General features: G+C 37.0%; 2 protein-coding genes across 5 annotated transcripts; one reads left to right on the top strand and one right to left on the bottom strand.

Moving 5' to 3' along the window:
• The first annotated feature begins 1,402 nt into the window (after positions 1-1,402).
• Positions 1,403-6,993, top strand: LOC140761642 (derlin-2). Its single transcript, XM_073099062.1, has 6 exons — positions 1,403-1,758; positions 2,042-2,141; positions 2,331-2,545; positions 2,670-2,753; positions 3,579-3,632; positions 6,410-6,993. Exons 1-6 carry the CDS (start codon positions 1,660-1,662, stop codon positions 6,584-6,586), a joined length of 729 nt encoding a protein of 242 aa, XP_072955163.1. The 5' UTR covers positions 1,403-1,659; the 3' UTR covers positions 6,587-6,993.
• Positions 6,994-7,319: 326 nt separating this feature from the next.
• On the bottom strand, positions 7,320-13,650 carry LOC140761409 (ubiquitin-fold modifier-conjugating enzyme 1). Of its 4 annotated transcripts, none has more exons than XM_073098719.1 (4): positions 13,187-13,650; positions 13,022-13,083; positions 12,798-12,936; positions 7,320-7,552 (listed from the first exon to the last, which is right to left on the bottom strand). In XM_073098719.1, the coding sequence occupies exons 1-3, from the start codon at positions 13,517-13,519 to the stop codon at positions 12,798-12,800; spliced, it is 534 nt and encodes a 177-aa protein (XP_072954820.1). In that variant the 5' UTR covers positions 13,520-13,650; the 3' UTR covers positions 7,320-7,552. The 4 variants fall into 4 exon arrangements, with proteins under 4 accessions (XP_072954820.1, XP_072954818.1, XP_072954821.1 ...); XM_073098717.1 differs by lacking the exon at positions 7,320-7,552 and adding an exon at positions 10,204-10,482 and having other exon boundaries at positions 13,187-13,649; XM_073098720.1 differs by lacking the exon at positions 7,320-7,552 and adding an exon at positions 11,771-11,998.
• Between the last annotated feature and the right edge of the window lie 8,823 nt (positions 13,651-22,473).

The raw sequence follows: 22,473 nt of genomic DNA, 5'->3' as shown, positions 1-22,473 counted from the left end.
CTACAAGATGGTGGATATATGCAGCAGCAGCAGAAAACTTTTGTGTTAATTGATTTTTTTTTTTCCCTTTTCCATTTTGTGTGTGAGTGTGAGCTTGTGGAGTTGAGATTGGATACATGTGTTTTCTAGTGATTTATATAAGCCAACAAAGTAATAAAACAATGTGTTTTCCTTTATGCAGAAGATGCCCTTATTTCTAAATACTCAAACATGTTATCTCATTGAATTCTGCTCCCCCCCCCCCCCCCCCCCCCCCCCCCCCCCCCCCTTCCCCACCTCTTTTGAGATGATGTTCTCGAGAGTTAACAAACACGAGACTAAGAAAAAACTTTCTTCTGATAGTTATTCACGAATCAACGGATTAAAAATTATTTATCTTTTCTTTTGCGCTTTCCTGCATCAACAGACCCTATGATGGGTTCTTCTACTGCTGCCCAAGTGTCGGCAGATTATATACTAGGAATAAAAACATCAAAATTTAGTCTTCTTACTGTTATTTCTTTTTTCTCATGTCTAATAATGTTGAGCACAGGTTGATCCGAGTAAAGACGGTTGTTTTACTATCCAATGCTATGGGTCTGTCCCCCAAAAGAGTTCTATTCTCTTTATGGTCAGATCTGGCATTTCTCCTATTGAGTAAACTTTTTGGTGATTTACACAAAAAATATATACATGGTTTTCATTTTTCTCAGCTGACCCATTTTAGTTCTATCTTATAAGTCAGAATTTCGTTTTCTTTCTCTTCCAAATTTGTAGTGAGAATAGAATTTTCTCTCACTACTCTACTTTTTTTTCATCTTTTTTTTTTATCTCACTCAAAAAAATTTATAGCTATATCTCTAGCTACTTCTTTTATTTTCTTAGGTTCGATTATCTAGAGATAATTTATAGTTATTGAACACTTATATTTTTACTTAGTATTATATTTTATTATGTAATTCGTAATTATTAAACAATTATACTTATTACTGTCCGCAATTTCTTAAGACAAAAAGTGACGTATTAGTACATTTTAACAAAGTCAAACTAATTCAGAAAGTAATTTATAGTTATATTACGTATTATGAAATAATAAATATTTGTTACTAGGCGCACGTAGAAAATAACAGAATAATATAATCTAGTGAGAAAAATAGATTTTTATTAAATATATTAGCCGAATTTTACCTTTTCTAAATTAAAAAATAAAAGTCCTGCGTTGGTGTATGGGAGGGAGTCTGGGAGGCCATCCTCGGAGTCGAAGGATACGTGTCCGCTGGTGATTGGAAATGCTACCTCATCAAGCGCCTACTGACGTGGAGGGCAGGCGACATGGCTTTGCTCTCCCTGGTCCCCACCACCGGCATAAATAAAGAAATAAATAAATAATAAAGGCGTCCGCTGAATTCCCCCCCCCCCTTTCTCTCTCTCTCTCTCTCTCTCTCTCTCTCTCTCTCTCTCTGCATCTGACCCTTCGAAATCCATCCTCTTCTCCGTGTTTTCTCTTCTTCCCTTCGTCTCCTCGACTCCCTCATTCCACTACTTCACTGAACGAAACGATCAAGGGTTAGGGTTTCTGTTTCTGCTTTCATTTTCCATTCCTTCGTGCAGTAGATAAATCTCTCTGTCTCTCCCTCCCTCTCTCTCGAGTTGGTGGTTGGAGAAGGAGAAAGAGGAGGAATGGCGCAAGCGTTGGAGGAATGGTACAAGCAGATGCCCATCATCACGCGCTCCTATCTCACTGCCGCGGTGGTCACCACCGTCGGATGCTCTCTGGAGGTTTGCTTTTCCCCTAATCTTATCCTTTTCATCCGGTTGTTAGGTCTGGGAGCTAATTCACGTTTCCTTTTCGAAGATTTCACTCTCGATTCCCTTCTCGAGATCGATTTCATCATCTAAATGGCATTGATTTAGGGCGTTTTGATGTCTTCTTTCTTTGGTTATTTGTCGAGATTAATTGAGCAATAGTTTCTTGATATGCTGGGTTTAGCTTATATCTGGAAATTACTATCTTATTGATTCTTTACATAATTTTCTTTCTTTTTTTTCAATTTTATGACAGATCATATCCCCGTATCATTTATATCTGAATCCCAAGCGCGTTGTCCAGAAATTTGAGATCTGGCGTCTTGTCACAAACTTCTTGTACTTCCGTAAAATGGGTATGCTCTAATTTTATTACTCTTTCGCTTCCTTTCCTTGGGTTTTTCAACAGGTGTACAATTTTCAGTTGTAGGTTGATAGATCTATTAGCTCACCTCTCCTTCAATTCTTAACTGCTGATCTTTTTTCTTAGTTTGACTTGCTTATTATATTCAGTTACTCTTATTGTTGCTGTCATTATCAACCAGATTTGGATTTCCTATTCCACATGTTCTTCCTTGCACGATACTGCAAGCTACTCGAGGAAAACTCTTTTAGAGGGCGAACTGCGGATTTCTTCTACATGCTCTTATTTGGTGCCACTGTTCTTACTGGGATTGTTCTCATTGGAGGGATGATACCATATGTTTCTGAGACTTTCGCCAAAATTTTGTTTCTCAGCAATTCATTGACGTTCATGATGGTTAGTCACTTACCGTTTTCATTCTATCCAAAAATTTATGTCTGAAACCTTGTCTCATGTGTCGTTTAGTTTAAGATTTCCTTTATACTCTTGAGTTATTGGATCACCTTTTCTCTTCCTGCAGGTCTATGTCTGGAGCAAGCATAATCCTTTTATCCACATGAGTTTCTTGGGCCTTTTTACTTTCACAGCAGCATATCTGCCATGGGTGAGTGATAGCAGTTAGAACGAACATAGCAGAATGCCTTTCCCCTTCCAATTTATTGCAAATACCTGAGAGTGGGGGATACACTGCTAGTTCCATAATTTTTTTTATAAGCTTTGTGGATGACAAATTGGATAACATGGCCTTGGTTGGATCATTTTCTTTTCTTTATGAACAATGATATGCTAGTATAGGTCAGCAACTGCAGTTAAAAGACAAAATAATGCGTTAAAAGGTAAAGTCATTTTCTTCTCTTTATGTGTTTTGTTATACACTGTATTTGCTTGTCTTCTCATTCATCACTTGAAAGTAGGTATGTATATCTGTGCTCATACCTAGTGGAACATTTTTGACATGAAATTGTTCTTTATCATAAAGTTTTGTTTTCCTTTTGGGAGGACATGGAAATGTATTTAAAAGTTTTCAAGTCAATTATGTGCTTTTTGTATGGTTTATTAAAATGATTGTCCCTTGATTTATTTCTTAAGGCCCCGTTCACTTCAAGAATAAAGTTTTTTGTTTTGAAATATAATTTTTTTATTTTAGAATAACAGCAAAATATCATTATAACTTTATTTTAGAATACAAATACTATTTATCAAAATTACATCTTATTTATAAAATAAAGATATCATTTTGGAAATAACAAAAAGGAATATCTATTCTAAAATTGACTTTATTCCTAAAGTAAGCGAGACTTAAAAAGAATTGCTATGTGATCTTCATCTATGGTATATCTACTATGAACGATGATGTTGATGCTTATTATTTTAGCTGGTTAAAAAATGAGAGAATTAGTTGTTAATATTATTGTTTGTGATGTTACAGGTCCTTCTAGGATTCTCCATTCTAGTTGGTAGCAGTACGTGGGTGGATCTTCTGGTATGTTACTCAATATCATATATTTTTTTTAAAGTTTTTTTATATTTTTTTACTTAGTATCAAATAGTTACTTTCCTAAGAATACACGGATGCAGAACACGGATACGACACAATACAAACATGGAGATATGAACCAATCTTTTATAAATAAAAGCATTATATATATCATTGATACGTTAAAGCAATATTTTTCTAAACTTATAATATAAATATACATACATGCATAAATTATTCATGAGAGAAAAACAAAATGCACAGAATATCACAAAGTCAAAAGTGATAATGCTGGTATGTGATAATACAATTCAATATGAGAATAAATATTTAACTACCATTACTTAACTATAATGGATGGCATAGACGAATCTATGATTTTACAATAATTTACATTAATATTAATTTATTTGGACTTGTGATTGTTGCATTATATTTATATAGCATATGTAGGAAATTTCTACAGTAGATAATCCCTATTATAAACTTTTATAGCATATGATAAAATTTGTCTAAAAAATATACCAAGAATGTCCAAAAGTGTGTCCAACAAGTGTTCGATAAGTGTTGGACACGGACACGACATGCTATTTGAAGTGCCCGTGCTTCATAGTTGCTTCCATAATCATGTTAATATTTTCGACTAAAGAAACATGAAAGAGAGTTAAAAGAGTAATTTCTGTAACAGCAAAAAAAAGCTATGCTAAGAACAATAATGTTAAGTGGTTTTGCTGGCCACTGAGTGGAATTGATCTTAATGCGGACTAGGTTAGGTTGGATCGCATTATGAAGATATGTGCTCGATGGATAGTGTCTATTTATTTTTTAATTGATTTATATTTATCTTTTATGTAAGTTCTTAAGGTAAGTCTAATTATGTGATATAAGCTTTTTAAGGCAAGTCTAATTAAGTCATGTAATTTACTAAGGCAAGTCCAATTAAGTTATGTAAGCTTTTAAGTCAAGTCTTAATTTAGTTTGAGTTATATAAGCCTTCATGGCTAGTCTAAGATAAGTCTAATTAAGTCATGTAAGTCTTTAAGGCAGATCTTAATTCGAGTCGTATAAGCTTTTAGAAATAGACTAAGACAAATTTTAGTTCGAGTCATATAAGCCTTCATGCTAATATAAGGCAAGTTCAATTAAGTCATATAAGCCTCTAAAGTAAATCTTAGTTCGAGTTGTATAAATCTTTAGGACTACTTTGAATAGGACTCATTATATTCGACTTCTATATATAGAAGGGCTGAGCTTCTTTGTTTATTCATCTAAGCATCTAATGAAGAATTAAGAATTATATTTTAGTCTTGAGTTTATCGTAGAAGTAGGAGTAAGAATAAGATAATCTAAGAGTAGAAGTAAATTAGTTATATCTGTTTATTTTTCTATGAGTAGATTTAACTTAGAACTTTAATTCTATCTTCGAACCATAACTATTATTCTACGCCATGAGCCATCATACTATACAGCCATCCGTCACCACCTTTGGTTGTCCGTTATCCTTTGACGATTGCTGCAACGTTGGATATTTACTAATCTACCTCGTTTTGACTTTCCTCCATCATTTTGTTTATATTTTTTTTACCTCGACCTCTTCGTTACGATTTTTGATTTATGTGAAACCAATACCATTAAAACTCTTAACTTTCGAGGGTATCATTACATAAATTTTCATAATTATTTTACGTCCGGATTGGTCCAGATCTGGTTCATAATAGATCTATGTTTCTCAATGAGTGGAATTGATCAATGCTTCTCATTTCAACTGTCTTTTGATCATGATTTGAGTTATTCAATCATACACCCTTAGTATATATACAAGTAGATCCTGTAACATATCACTATAGGAAGTTGCATTTCTTTTTGATATATTAGTTATTTTGTTTGTAAATTTTTTCATAGAAAACCAGTCAGTTGACTTCCCTTTAGGAAAATCTAGATGGCCAAAAATTTGTGGCATCAAGTTGCTTGCATAACAAGTGTAGTTGGGCTAAAGCTTGACTGGGACTAGCTTGGAGCAAGCTCAAAATTAATTTTGGGCCTCTGGGTCAATGTTAATTTTATCAGTGATCAAGCTCAGGTTATTTAATTCCAATTCATGCTTAATTCCTAAACTATTGTGTTAAGCTGATAGAATCCATAATAAGCTGCTGTATAACTATTATTAAGACCAACTCAAATCAAGCCTCTTGTCAAGATTGAATCAATTTAATTCAAGCCTGATTTATTAAGTTGAATAAAGATCAAATTAAATCAAATAATTTCTTTTGAACAAATAGGCCAAAGCTCTTGTTTCACTGAAACTTAATAAGTGGCAACCTCCGACAAATTAAATCAAATTTGAATTGGATCAGGCATAAATATACTGACTAACTGAGAAGGAAGATTTAAAAAAAATAAGAAAACTGAAAAGGAAGATAGGTCAGTTTACTTAAGCTGAATATGGAGTGGCGTGATGACTTGATCATTTTGACAGCCCCATGTTGTCTTACCTGCCTTAGCTTGGTGATGATTGCCTGGGCTATAGGCACAGCTGAGATTTGGAGTCATATATTTCTGTTTTTCATATGCAGTCTTTAATCCTGCGCTTGTCTCTTTATTCTTGATTAATGGATTTATCTCTTATCTGATGTGCTAGATTTATTTTATTTCATTAGTTTAGCATTGTTTTATTCAGGATTTTCAGATTATATTTTAAATATGGTTAATCTGGGGTTTCTTCTGTTACTTATGTGTACTGTTTTGTTCTATCGTACTGATCTGGCAATGCTATCCTGACTCAGGGCATGATTGCTGGCCATGCTTATTACTTTCTTGAAAATGTGTATCCAAGGATGACAGGCCGACACCCACTGAAGACTCCTCCATTTATCAAAGCACTCTTTCCTGATGAGAATGTTGTGGTGGCCCGGCCAGTAAATCCTATGTTTGCTCCACCGCAGGATATGCATCAAGAGTGATGATGAGTAATGTTTTAGATCTACAGGATGCCAGATTGATAAGTCTTTTTACCTTAGAAAAATCATGCAGAGTAACGTTGACTTGTGAAGTTCACTCCTAACAGATGGTTCTGAGGGCGTGTTATGTAGATCTTCTTATGTATGGCCCATGATGGTTACCGGTTTCAGATCTTTGGCAATCTTGTAATTTCTATAGTTGATCGTAGCATAACGTGTTTATCAAATTCAAGCTTTTTCAGACAATGCGGGTTCTTTTTTTCTTTTTCCTTTTCTTTTCTTTTTCCTTGTGAAATGGTTGATAGAAACAGTACTATGCAAAGCAAGTATATTAATATTGTTTGCAGGACGAGATGTTTAACAGATTTTATTTTCTTGCTGAGTACAAACGGCCCGGTAATCTTTTGTCCTATCAAGCCATAGATTTGTTTTATGCATACATGGGTGTCAATCGGGTCGGGTTAGTTGGGTTCGGATTGGGTAAGATTCTAATCGGATCAAGATAGTACAAACATAAACACTATCTATTTATTAAACGGGTAATATGATTTGTTTACCCATTTAATAAATGGGTTGTATTCTTTATACAACATAGTTTTACACAACATGATTAACCCGTTTACAAAACCAGATTAACCCATTTATATAACAAGATTAATCCATTTATAAAACAAGATTAACCTGTTTATACAATCCGATTAATCCATTTACAAAACAATATTAACTAATTTACAAAATTACTATAAAATCTTAATACAGAATCACTTGAGCCCTGATACATTTTCGGTGCCATGGAGCTAGACCAGTGAGCTATTACGCTTTCTTCAAAGGATGGCTGCTTCCAAGCCCACCTCCTGGTTGTCATCGCTCGATCACTTCCTTTTCCACTAAGTGATTGCTTAGGGACCTTAGCGTACGATCTGGGCTGTTTCCCTCTCAACTTTGGATCTTAGCACCCAAGAAGTTTGTCTGTACAAAGGATGACGGCAACACATAACAAAAATCAAACTAACAAAAATTATATAAACATAACACAAATCTCGCAGAATTATTGGTAATATTTAGTAACAAATCTAGATCGGTTTCTAGCTATGGAGGTGTTGTCGGAGTTGGCGAAGCGGCAACGGAGATCAAAGTGTCGACAACAGCGAGGCTCTAGGAGTGGACCTATATGGTGACGAAGTCCCATCTCTAGCTCCTATGGCGATGAGGCGAGAACTCCTCGAGGCTAAGCTCCATTGGCGACATTGGGTACTCGACGCCGGAGTTGTAGTCACATGAGGGTTGCTTCCATCGATGAGCACACACTCATCGCAGAGCAAAACCGCCGAAGATTGGTAAAGCTAGGGTGTCACCGCCATGCTTGCACGTCGATGGGTGAGAGCAACAACGTTGTCGTCCGACGATGTTATTTGGTTGCATGAGGAGATCTAGCGACTGGGGAGACTCGACGACGTGAGTAAGGGGGATATCTGATAGGTGATTGGCGTGAGGAGTGAAGAGACCCAAAGTGAGGAGATCTGACAGCATGAGTGGGGAGATTCGACGACGAGAGTGAGGAGATCTGGCGGTGTGAGGAGTCTGACGGAGTGAGGAGATCGAGCATAGGTAATTGGCTAAGGGCAATGACGACGCATCTTTGGTCTCGGCCTTTTGGAGAGTGTGTAGTTAGTTAGGTCTTAGAGTTAGAAATTATATAGATATATTGTGGTTGGTGGGTTGACTCAACCTAATTCGACTCGTATACTTAAACGGATCAAGCGGGTCAGTGGTATAAACCTGAATACGACCCAATCAATTATCAAGTTAGGCGAGTTAATCCGTTTATGATCTAAATCCGATTAAACTAAACCCATACCCGATAAATAGCTGGGTTTCTATGTCCGATTAATTTTTGCCACCCCTATATGCATCACTAGATAAATAAATTCGTGTCTGTATATGATCTGAAGTTATATATGAGATAAAATCTGTATCAATGTGATGATGTGATCATACACAGATGGTTGATCCGTAATTACGCAATAGCATTGTTCTTAAACGGTTGGAGAGTTTTCATTTTTTTGTGTGTAAATTTATAGGTATTTTGCTAGACAATGTTTGTTAGTTTTCATAAATATATGCTTTTATGTTTGTAACATACTTCCTGAAGCCACCAAGTAAGAATTTGGTCAAAGAAGTACAATGCGTCTGAAAGCTAGACACAAGGGATATCCACAATCGCTTCTGGCTCGCATTTAGGGGTGAAAACAGATCGGATACGGATCGGATAGTGCTCAATTCATATCCGGATTCGTATTTTTAATTTGGATACGGATTCGGATACGGATATTGGACGGATAGCAAAATTTAAAACCATATCCTAACTAAACAGATACGGATAATTTTCGGATAAATAATCGGATCTTAAACGGATATTAATTAAAATTAAAATAATTATAATATTTTATTTAAATATAATTAATACAAAATTATTAAGAGTTTTACAACAAATAATTTTTTTGTATGTCAAATATATAAAATTAGAGAAATTAACCTCTATAAATAATATATAATGTATTATTAGTAATAATATTAATACTTACTATTTAAATAAGCAAACTAAAAACTGTAAATCATTTAAAAAAATATGCGAGTAAACGGATATCCGATATCCGTATCCGAATCCGAAAAATTTATCCGACTCGTATCGGAATTCGTATCTGAATTTTTTTCAAAAATTCTATCCGTATCCGAATCCGAGTCGGATAGAAATTTTTTATCCGAGTCCGATCCGAGTCGGGTCGGATAGCGGGTCGGGTCGGAGTTAATCCGACCCGTTTTCACCCCTACTGGCATTTGTTTCCGGAAAATGAAAATTGTTAGAATGACTCATTTGGGGGCAAAGCCTCAGCATTTTGATTCTATACCGATTACAAAGTAAACCAAAAAACAGAATAATTCAAACTAAGCAACCTATCTAACATGTGCTCCCAAACATTTGACGCACAACCGATGCTTATAGGACCTCCACAATAAAGCTATTACTTAGCATAAATAATAACTAGTACCCATATGCTTGATCTCTATACAAGAAACTCTTTCTAACTCTTTTATAGTTGGTCCTAATAGTTTACTTTTATCTTTAATGGTTACACCCTATAGTTTAAAATTGAAGGGAGTAATTTACTCAATAATATGACTCAGCCCAGCACACTTTTCTCAATATATATATATATATATATATATATATATATATAAAGGGAGTATTCTTAAAATTGTACGCAAAAGTTACATTTATAAAATATTTACCCGCAGGGTTCTGTCTAACAAATGTTAAACCACAAAGCTATTCTTGTTCCAGTGCAAAAACTTGAGTTTTAAGACTATGCAAACTAGTCATTAACATGCAAGCCTGATAGAGTAAATTCCATAGTATCATCGTATTCAAACCAAAGCGGCTCAAAACAGAGAGGCAGGCCCGTTAAACTTTGGTCAATTAGGAAGCAGGGAAAGAAACATAAGAGCGTAGTCCGAACCAGTACCTCAAGATAAGTTATTAAACTATTGGAAGTTATGAACCCATTACTCTGAGGTCAAAAGCTGCATAAACTCTAACCCACTCTTAAACACCATCACTGTTGGGGTTGAATCTCAAATTACTTGAGGCAAATTGAAATTGTCATCTCAATTACACCACAACAATGTCTTCCTTTGAAAGAAGAAAGTGGAGAAACAACCAGAATATAAAGAAAATCGAGCAACATTGCAATGTTTCTACACCCAAAACTGGAAGTAGATGAATTGGTAAAAGCTAGAAAGAGTACTGTTAGATAAATTTGGTGATCGAGCATAGAAGCTTTAGCAAGTTGTTCACCCAATAATCTTCTCAAAAATATTCGTTCACACAATATGGTTTACTGAAGATACCAAAAAAAAAAAGATTAGGAGTCAAGAAACATGGACCAAAGTTAGGAAAATGTCATTATAGCAATACTTGTAGTCTTTGCACTTTTCACACACATGCAACCAAGAAATGTGCACCAGTGGCATGGCTAGTGATGACCCTTATTCGACATAGCTAACATACAATGTGGTAGGCTGACTAGCATATCTTGACACAACCATGGAATGCCTTTTTTCAGTTTTATCTATTTATTAGACCTGAAAACTGAAAATTAAATGTTCTTAAGACATAAGCGGCAACAATGTTGACACTACACATATTAAAATTTGAAAATAAAGATTGTATCATACAACCATACAAGTAGTAGCATGATTCAACTGCATTTTGAGTCCACTATCTACAAACCACAAATGGGAGCATAACATAAATAAAAATCACTCAGCTGGTGCATAACATAAATAAAAATCACTCAGCTATCCACCATGCCCACATAGGATGAATTGGTGACTTGAAGTAAGGATCCGACATGCTGAAGGATTTAAACGAGTTAAGGTTTAGTATAATAAGGTTCAAGTCATAATCAGGACAACCTGCCAAATTATTAGTTGGATCTATTTACACTTTCAACTCGTTTAACCCAAATTAATCCATTTATGTTAATGGCTTAGAACATGTCAATTTGTTTGTAACTCAAATAACTTTTTATGACCCGAATAATCTGTGTAACCCGTTTAATTTTTTTTAAACTTTTAACCCATGTAACCTTTGTAACTCGTTTAACTTGTGTAAACTATTTGGCCATTTACCTTATATAATCCATCTAATCCATGCCCTAACTTATTTAAGACATTTAGTATTACTCTCTTAGATGACTTGTTTACTGGTTAAATGAGTTATCCATGTAACCTATTTAACAAATGTGTCATATTCATGTTAATATTTCAATCCATTTAATAGATGGATTTTGTTTGTGTTGGCTTGAAATTAGCTCAAATTAACTTGTGATAAACCAGGTCTGACCTGGCTTAGTTGCCACCCCTAACTTGGCATCCATCTACTGCCACATATACATCTAGGTTATGAACAAAATTTGCCCAAAATTAAAAAAATTTGGGTATTATGCCATCAATACATGATAAAATTGGCAGATCTATGTAAAATACACCATTTTATAAGTGTAGATCTACCTCAATAGAAGTCTATATATTCCTAATTTTCTTTTAATTTTTGGAATTATGAAAACTGGGATAAAACAATTTTTTGTTCAATTTGTACTAGTTCAACCTATCTTCCCTATGAAATTGGTAGATCAACATTAGAGAAACCTTGCATAATTATAGATCTACAAAGCATGCTAGAAACCTCATATGAAGTTTCATCTTTGAAAGTTACAAGAGAAATTATAAACACCAAAATGTAGCTTTGCCCTTAATGATCCCACGTCTGACTCGGCATTCAAAAGGGTGGCGACTGCCGACCAGCACAAGCTTCCTCGCATGCAGCTGCCATCATGCCTCCTTATTAAGTGACTAAAACACGTAATATCACAGAGATAGCACTAGAAGCTACAGCGGGAAGAAAAACTAAGAGGATCATAAGCTCTGGTTATTGAATAAAGTAGGAAAGGCATAGGAAGGCAACAAAAAGATAAAAGATCCATAATTAGATTTTTGGATTACTATTGAGTCAAAATTAGGTGAAAAAAGATGAGATCCAACAAACAAGCATACATGGTTATAATCAATTTAACAAATAAAAAAAGAAGTAAATATCATCTTTCCAGCACATAGTTCCAGAAGCTCATGTTTGGCTCCTTATTCTAATTAACTAGGATGAAATAAATCAATCCAGAATAAGTACTGGATGAAAGGTATGCTAGTAATGAATTTTTTACGTCACCCCAATGTATATGCAGGGCAAATCAAGCAGACATAGACAAAATTAAAATTAACTTTTGTATTGGTTTCTTGTTTCATAAATCATGAGAGGGGTGCAACAATGAGTGTTTATCGTTTAATTTTTTCCATCCGTTCTCATGAACTCGACTAGGTGCCTTTTCTGAGAATCACAGAGAGCAATTTTGGCAAGGTAAGAAGAGAAAGAATTCAGGAGCAGCTGTAGGATCTAACAATCTGGGAAACTCTATATGAAATGCAATCACAAGAAGTACTCAAAGATTATGGCAATTATAAATTATTTTAGTAAGAACCGGATAATCCTAATCAGTTCCAACTGTGATAGGATTGCTGTAATCTAGAGGCACTCAGTATTTTCCCTATAGCAATATTTAATTTTCATGATCAAAGAACATTATATGTAGTGGCTTACTTAAGAAGAAGGTTCGGCAGCAGTTGACGCCTCATCATCCTTGTGTTTCACCATGCCGGAGTCAACGAGGACGGGCACCTCCGCGGCAAGCCAAGGAGCAAGGCCTAAGCAGAGCGCGTGTGCGATCCCAAATCTGGGGCTGCCCAAAATCAAGGAACCAAAGATATCAATCGGTAAGAAAGGGAAAGTGAGAGGGGGAAGTTCGGCTTTTAGCCAAAGCCTACCAGTTCTTGGCCCAGAGGGGCTTGAAGTGCACCGTGAGGCAGATCTTGCCTCCCCTATACATCTGGACGGAGATGATGATTAGTTAGGAATTTTAAGGAGAAAGAAAGAAAGAAAGAAAGAAACAAATAAACAAAAAAAGGTTATGTCAGTATGTCTGTTTGTACCTTGTGGGTCTTGCCATCGAGAGATGGGAGCTCGATCTCGGGGGCCGTGGAGGGGTAGGTGACCGGGATGTCGAACTGGAGGTGGAACTCGTAGCGGCGGAGGTTGTGGACGTACCAGCACGTGCCGCTCCAACGGGTACCCTCGGGGTTCTCGGCGGAGATCCGGAACCAGTCGTTGTCGTTGCGCTTGTTCATGCCCGTGTAGGCGATCAGGGCGCGGTACTCCTCCTTCAGTCGCTGCGTCCACGCCGCCCCATCTCGAGGCCCTGCACGCGTCGTCAGCAAAGGGATCTGCGTCAATGCAGACTTCGTGCTCGGATCCCAACCCTCCATCCTCTTTTACTGTTTCTCTCTCGGGGAGGAGGAGGATTGAAGAAGGAAGCCCTACCAGCGCCGGTATTGATGATGCGTCAAACCTACGCCGACCGACGACGCGATCGCTCGTGCGCTGCGCGTGCTGAACCAAACCCGAAAACTATAATATCTATTATAAATAGTAGTCTGATACGATTCGGAAACTTGTCCGAAATGGATCTCAATTTAGAGTGCCCTGTGATTTGTGCGAAAATAATAATAATAATAATAATAATAATAATAATAATAATAATAATAATAATAAATTTAACCATAACAAATTATTTTCATTGTTTATAGGCTAAGGTGAGGGCATCCGTTAAACAAAAACCATTTAGTTTTTAAAATAATAAAATTAAGCCCTTTTACGCATCTTGTAAAAATTGTGCACATTTCATTATAAAAAAAATTGAAAAAAATAAACACATTCAATTTCAACAGTCTAAACTTACAATTACTAAAACCTAAGGGCTTTTCTTTACATATAGCTCAACAAAGGTGTCTTAATGTTTGGTTGGAAAGATGCTTTTATTTAATATCAGTTTATTTTTTTCCATGTGCGAACTCATATGCCAACTAAATTCTTATTTTTATTAATTGATATCATTTGGTACTAAATGGTTGGTCGGGTCATAAACGGTTGGCTGGTTGAGTCGTAAACGGGTTAATCAGATTAGGATAATAAATACTAACATGATCTGTTTAATAATCAAGTTAGATGAATTGATTCATTCATGATCCAAATCTGATTAGACTAAACTCAAACCCATTAAAAACTCAGATTATCGTGTTGAGTTATTAGGGTGAGTCAACTTTTGCCACGACTACCCTAATTGCCTCTTTTCTCTCTCTTATTATTCTCTTCATCTCTCCTCGAGTTATCTCTCTCCTACTATGGACAGGCTTTGACCATCTCATACTATTGTTGAGATGCTAACGCCTCATCTCTTAATCGTGAGCCCTCTTCTTCCTCATCTCTTTTTTCTTTCTTCTCTCTCTTTCGGGCTCAAGCTAATTGAGAACTGAGCCATTAGTGAGAGGTTGACCACTAGCTAGTTAGTAGCAGCTGGACCCCTCCCCATTGGCTTGTCTTCTCCTTTTCCTTCCCTCATTTTTTTTTCTTCTTATTTCTTATTCGTCCTCCTTTTTTACTTTTTCTTCCTTTCTTCTTTTTTTTCCACTCTATGCAATAGTGTTAGGCTAAACCTAGCACTAGACTAGCATTTTTTTTTTCTAAATTTATTTCTTTTATTTTTTTCCAGTTAATTATTCATCTTATTTTCTTAGTTAATTTAAATTATATATATATATATATATATATAAAACACCTGCCACCAAATAAATGTGCCTCTTACGTGAGTGGAACCCACGTGATTTTTTACATTACATATTAGTTAATATTACAATATAATATACAAGAGAAAAACTCACATTTTCGTAAATGATACAGATAAAAAAAAGCTTATAATGCTGAAGGTGACAACAAATCCCAAAATACATATCTAAAAAATGATGCAATTGCCCACGTACGAGTTACATGCCATTTTGCTTAAATTATAAGAATAAATAATTACAAGAATTATAAAAAATAATAAATCTTTGCCAACTTTTTTACGAACTGAAGCTCATCTATAAATTTGAAAAATATTCCATCAGAAAAATGGTGAGCCTAAAGCCCAGCAACTATTTACTTCTACAGTTTAAAAGATGTAATAATTAGTAAATATAAATATGCATATCATGATCAAAATCAATGCATTAGTACCACATACTTCTCGTGTCCATCTATTGCGCACATACATTAGCAATCTACAATGTGACATACATCAATTCGGACTCAGCGGACTGTCATGTCCTCAACACAAACATCCTTATATAGTGGTAGACCCTAGCGGTAGAATTGCTAGCCCATCACCCGAAGAACAATATGATCGAATGCTCATCATCGCAAACTAAAGACCTTAATTAAGTGCGATACTACTATTTAAGCCCAAGGCTCCATCGCATCACTATGCGAAAAATTATGAGTTATCGCTCATGAACGCCATCACTCTGCGTCATTGAGTATCGCTTAGTCTACGTTATTATACATTCTCTCTTTAACTTAAATACCCTTAAGTGTATGACTTTCCTCGATTAATAGCAAATCGTCCATTGCTCAACGAAATAGATGCCTGATTGTTTGTATTCAATAGACTGAGATCTTAAGTGTAAACCCTAATATATAAGTATAATAATATCTTCCACTCCAAACCCTACTTAGGGAAGAGCCTACTATCAAAGCATAAAAGATAGTTCCTTTATAGTCATACATATGTGTAAGTTGCTGGATATTATACTATACAAATAAGCATAATAGAACACACATCATTATTATATATTACGTGCTACTATAAATAATCATGCCAAAAAATATGCATAGAAATTATAATACGTGTAACCATAACCATAGAAATTTCGCTTTTTTGAGGGTTGGGGCTGTTGGCCCAATTTTGGTTTTGTAGCTTTTAGATTAGTGGCTCCTTATTTTATTTAATTTACTTTAATCTTTTATCTAAGTATCCATGTCAATGGGAGCCTTAATTTATTTTTCTAGAGGATTGCTTACTAATTATAATAATTATTGTAAATTAATTTTAATAGATTAATTGGACTGGACTACACCCAGCTATACTCAACATGGGATGGACTAATAATAGCCCAGCCCAACACCACCAACTTGGGTTGGGTCGCAACCTAACCTACCTCGACCAAGCCTTGGGTTAAATTCAAGCTGACCCTCCACTTGGGTTGGGTCATACCTAACCCAAGTCGCACCTAGGTTAGGTTCAACCCAACCCTCCACTTGGGCCACACCCAACCCAAGCTCAAGCTGGGTTGGGCTACCACATCCTGCCCATCCCACCACCCCACCTCCTTTTTCCTTACACTTGGCCAAGGATAGTCAAAGAGAAGAGAAGTGGCTGTTTGTGAGCACTACTACCAACAGCCAAGACTAGCACACTGGTTGGCACCCCCTAGCTAAGGAAGAAACCTACAATACCAACTAGTTGGCGGAGAAACCAACAACCACCCACAATTGCGAAAAGCCTTGTCAGTGTGGAGGGGAGCTATTGACAAACCTGACCACCAGTAATCCCGACCACCGGCAATCCCCATCAACCATAGCAGCACCCTCTTCTCGATAAGCACAAGCTAGTCGATAGGGAGTGCAACCACCAAATGTGGCCAACGGTGAGAACCACCCTCGCCAAAGTCAATGGACCGGGTGACAGGCATATTTTGGCACTCAAAAAGACTTCTCACAAGCTAATCCACATGTTGAGTAGCAAAGTCGGCGACAATGGTAGCCAAAAAATAGGCCCAACACAAGCGACAGGAGGCTATAGGGTGTAGCCTCCCTTGAGAGCTCACGGTACCCATTAAAGGTACCCATAGAGAAAGAGCAACAAGGGGAAGCTTCTCGGACCGATGTAGCAAGGTATGAGGCCACCGGCCAGCTAGATTTTTAGTGAAACTAAGAGAAGGAGAAGGCTAGAAAATGCAAATTAATTAACTAATTGTAAATTAAACTTACTTGATGAATGGGGGAGCTTCGACGCTTCAATCCATGAGGTCGATGGGCTCCGGAGCGACGAGATCCAAAAGGGGGAAGATGGTAGCTGCGGGAGAAGATAAAGAAAAGAGAGAAGAAAAGGTGGGAAGGAGAGTGAGAAGGGCGCACATGCCCTGCATGCACGCACTCTAAGCCACAGCGCACATGTTGGTCACGTGCACACATTTTTTTTCTTTTATTTTTAATAGGACATTACAATATATATACACACACGCGTATATATGTGTGTATGTATGTATTTATAATTTATATACTATTATATATAAAATAAAATAGTAGGCTTATATATTTATTTATTTCACGTCTCTGGGTAATGCGTATTTTATGTGTAATTAATGATTTGTTAAGCAAGAATATGCCCTTGTATATTTATATGTTTCACCATGGAATTTGGAAAATTTGGAATATGATTCCGTTTATTCAGTGTTGATAATTTAAGTTAAAATATAATTTTATAAGTCAAGATCAAAACTTCCCATAAATGAAAAGTTGCCTTTTTATCGGATTAGGATTTTGAGTTTTTTTTATTAGTCTATAAATAGTCATGTGCCTCTGGCTAGAGAGATAGTTCAGTATAATTTATCTTTTAATAAAAAGTGATAAGAGTTTTCTTAATCTTCTGACTTTTGTATTTCTCCAAAAGTTGATGTTTCCTATAATTAACCGATTAAGGAAGAGTTTTCCTCGAATATCCATATGTAAATAAACAGAATGAATTTGAACGATCCACGCTCCCTTGCATCAATACTCAATACTGCTTTTGAGTTTTGCGATTTAATTTAGAAGCATAATTAATTGGATTTCCTCTTATTCGATACACAAATTGTCTAATCTATATCTACAGTGGCTTTAGTAGCTCAATAAGATTAAGACATAATTCTGATTTAACAGGAAAGAATTCTTAATTAAAAATATTTGATCCCCCTTACATTATTAACAAAAGGATAAAAAGACAAAAGTGCCTTTTATATATAATAGTATTTTACTATATTAATATTTTTTATTTTAAAAAAAAGGATATAAATATTGCAAATTTCATTGTGTGAACCCTTGGAGGAGCTGAAGAAAATGGAAGTCCCTCTTCCTTCACCTAGTGGTCAATCGTCTGTCCCTAAGTCTCAAGCTCTAGACCCCCATCTCCATCTCAACCCTCAAACCCCTCTCAGAGCAAGGAGCTTCCCTATGTTTCCTTGCATGCCCATGCAACATCGTCTCCCCTATAGACCCTCATGTCTTGGGCCCAACTCTTCAAAATAATCGTGAACGTCTTGCTACTAAGGGTGCATCTCCCTTGTCTAGCTCCCTATTGTAGAAGGTTAAGGGGAGCGTGGTTGGCTTGGTCACAACTGATCCTGATTGACCTGCGGCTAGTCATGAGGAATGTTACTATAGCCCTATTAGTAAGTTCCTTAGTCGCCTCCCTCCATTAGTATACCTAACCAAGGAGACCAAATGCCGGTGGGCTTTGGTGGGCTCGCTTCAGGTCATAGATATGGCAGCGAGTTTTTTTTACTTTTAAATTCTCTAATGAGGATGACATGGTTTGTATCCTAACTGGTGGCCCCTTGGACTTTTCAAGGCCTTGTCCTTAATCTCAAGTTGTGGGAGCTAGACTTTCAACCTCTTAGGGAGGAGATCATCATAACACCCATCTAGATTCAGTTTGTTGGGTTACCTTTTGATTACTTGTCGTTGGATATCCTCATTGAAGTTGCTTTGGACTTCGGTTGACGCTTATACCTAGTTTAGTGTTAGTGGCAGATTTGCCAAGGTTTACATCAAGGTGGACTTGTCTTAGCCTCTCAAACAAGGCATAGAGAATAGGGCATCGTATTGCTCTCTGCCCTATTATTTTGGCAGCCTTGAATTCTATCCCAGTCATCTCTGTGCCTTTTGTGCCTTTGGCTGGAGGAGTTTCACCATCGCCAAAGGGGTAGTTGTCGCACATGCAGGATGAAGGGGGAGAATTTGGCCCTTGGATTCGTGTGACCTCTAGGACTTGTAAAGGTCGCCATCTGGCTAGTGGTGAGTAATTCCGACAAGCAAACGTTAGGTGTTGTAGTTGGGATTATCATTACAGCTAATAACTATACTGTGCCTCATCCTAGCAACGATAATGTCACCGGGCATGCCCCCACCTCTTTGCCGCCTTGGGTTAACACCCAAGCCACCACATAGTGGGCATGCTATTGGTCGTATGCGTGGCAAATCGACCACCAAATGTAAGTTGAATTCGTTGGGCCGTGGTGTGAGCGAAGATTTGCCTTCCTTTCCTGCCTCTAATGAGGCCACGTGTTCTCAATTGAACAGCCTAAGATCTCTTACCATCAGCAAAATTGCTTAGAATCACTCCTTGAGTCGCGTTGCCCATACCTAGCTGCTCGCCTCGTCCCGTCTCATAATTGTTGTCCAGGCTGCCTTGGGCCCAATACTCAATCCATGCATGGTTGCTTACCAAGGGCTCCTCACCCCTTCGTCTTTACAGGTTTTAATGGATATTTGCCAAGTGGCCAATCCTAGCTGAATCTCAGTAAGCACTATGGTGGATCCCTACCACCTGGCCTCCTTAATTTTCACTCCCACCACTAATCCCATCCCTACTAATGCCACCTCTCACCTCCTCCTCTACTCAATCAAATCTATATTGTCCTTCTCACTGTCAACCTCTCACCTCCTCCCACTTCTTCTGGTTCTTCCTCCTCTGCCACTCCACAACACTCTATTCCTATTAGCCTTTCTCCACAAATTATTGTTTCTCGTGTTGTAGCCGCCTTTGACTTAGCACAGTGCCAGGCCATGGATGAAGACATCACTATCTTGATGATCTGGTGGATCCTGATCTCATGCCCTTTATTTCCAAAGTGACCCTCAAGTAACGCGTTGTTGGCCCGCCTGCTTTCAACCTCAAGGTTGCGACCCTGCTTGAACCAAAGTCCCGACTGGGCAAATTCAAAGGGCATGAGTCTCCTGCAGTCGATAAAGGGACTGTTTTGCAAGTTGTCCCCCTGTCGACGGTGGTCTCTATTGACATGATTTCATAATGAAGCTAATCTCTTAGAATTATTGTAGCATCACCAAGAGGGAGGGTTGCTCTGCTTTGCTAAATTTGTTATCAATGCATTTATCAGATTTGTTCATTCTCATTAAGTCTCATCTCACTAATTGTAAGTCATGATTTTTTCTTTGTAGGCTATGGCCGCTGTGGTTGGGGATGTTTATCTTGAGAACTAGGGCCACAAGCGGCATCATGATTGGCTAGAAAAAGGCTTCTGCTCAGGTCTTTGAAGTCCTTTCGTTTGCTTAGGCCATTCATATTATTATTGCAGCACTAGGTAAATCTCCAGTTATGCTCTCTACAAATTATGCTAATACCATTCTGCTATCTCGTAACTAGTTTTGGCATCAGCTTATCATTTTTAATGTTCTTGATGTTCCCTAGATTATGATGGGGATTGCTAGGAATAACCTTATTGATATGGATTTCTTTAGCTTGGCCTTTTACTTGCTGTAATAACCATCATGGTTCTCAAAGAATTTTATGTAGACTTGATTGCGTATTATTTAATCCGGTTTTCCTTGATGCTTTTTTAGCTTATTATGTTGTTCACCTTTCTCGGATCTTGGTCTCTCTTGATGTTTACCGCCTTTTTGCTTCGAATGGTTCTTGTTTGATTACTCGGAGGTCTCCAAGATTGTTGAGTAGTCCTAGGACTTTTTGGTCCTCCAAACTTATAACACCCACCACCAAACATGTGCCCTTCACGTGGGTAGAGCCCACATGACCAACTGGTCAATATTTCAACACAATATACAAGTGAAAAAGTTCACATTTCCACAAATAATACAGACAAGAAGCCCATAACACTGAGGCCATAACAAGCCCAGAGTACATATCCATAATAAAATAAGACAAAGCCACGCAGGAGCTACAAGCCATTTAGCTTAATTTACATGAATAAAACAAGAATAAGAATTAGAATAAGAAGACTCAAGCCAATCTTCGCCAGATCCGCCACAAAATCCGGCTCATCTACTAATCTAAAAATATTTCCACTAAAAGGTGGTGAGCATAAAGCCCAGTAAGTTTTTACTTCTACAGTCTAAAAATAGTGCAATGAATAATGCAACAATAAATAAATATGAATATGCACATCGTGATCAAATCAATGCATCAGTCCGGACTATTAAGTCCTCAACTCGAGCTCACACTAAGCTTTGCTCATAGGCCACGTCAACACCACACAACATAATGTGCATTATCTCAGACTATCAAGTCTGTAGTATAGGCTCACGTAGAGCTACGCCCATAGGCCATATCAATCCTCATACTCAACCACACACATACCCTTAAGGAAAGGTAGACCCTAGCGATAGAATTGTCTGCCCATTACCCGGCGAACAGCATAGCCAATTTTCCACCACCGCAGACTAAGGACCTCAATTGTAAGCCTATCACCAAGGTCAGCATCGCACATCGATACCATCGTGCGGAAATCATGAATCGTCGCTCATAAACGCTCTCACCCTACGTCATCGGGTATCGCTAGGTCTATGTCATCCCACTCTTCTCTCTCTTTATATTAAATACCATAAGGGTATGATTCTCATCAATTGACAGTAAATTACTTATTGCCCAGCAAAACGACTGCCTGATTGTCTGTGATTAACAGACTAAGACCTCAGACGTGGGCCCTAATATATATAGGTATAAGAATATCCTATGCCCCTAACCCTGGTTAGGGAGGTATCCAGTTTTATCGAGACATAGTAGTGACCTCTTTTATAGTTGTACATGTGTGCAAGTGGCATGATATTATCCAACATAGCAAACATAATGCAACACCCGTCATTATTATATTCTGAATGCTAAACACATGATCATGCTCAATAAATATACGTAGACATCATGATATGTGAAATCCTATCAAATCACAAAATATAATTACTATACATGACGTGCAATAATAATTGTAAGAAAAATGTATGCACATGCATGATATAAATGTGATTTTTTTTCATAAGGTATAATATTTCATTCTCTACACTACTTCTAGATAATAGAAGTTTCATTTGCCTAAATGGCTTTCTTACATGAGATCATTCTCATAAGGTATGGAGTTTACCTCGATAAAAAAAGTAAATTAAAAGCATGAACATAATATTCCTAGCACTAATTAGTTAAATAATCTTATTGATGCCCACTACAGGCTTGGGTAGGTCCATCTCGCAATTTCTACCTTTATTAATGAAGTAGAGCTGGCATAGCTGTACCAAGGCCTGACACGTTATTAAACAATTCTCATCAAATTATCATCCA

The sequence above is a fragment of the Typha angustifolia genome, chromosome 6 (assembly GCF_048772165.1).
Source record: "Typha angustifolia cultivar Huaian chromosome 6, ASM4877216v1, whole genome shotgun sequence".
In the NCBI taxonomy this organism is placed as follows: domain Eukaryota; kingdom Viridiplantae; phylum Streptophyta; class Magnoliopsida; order Poales; family Typhaceae; genus Typha; species Typha angustifolia.
This window is presented reverse-complemented; position numbering and strand designations above follow the sequence as displayed.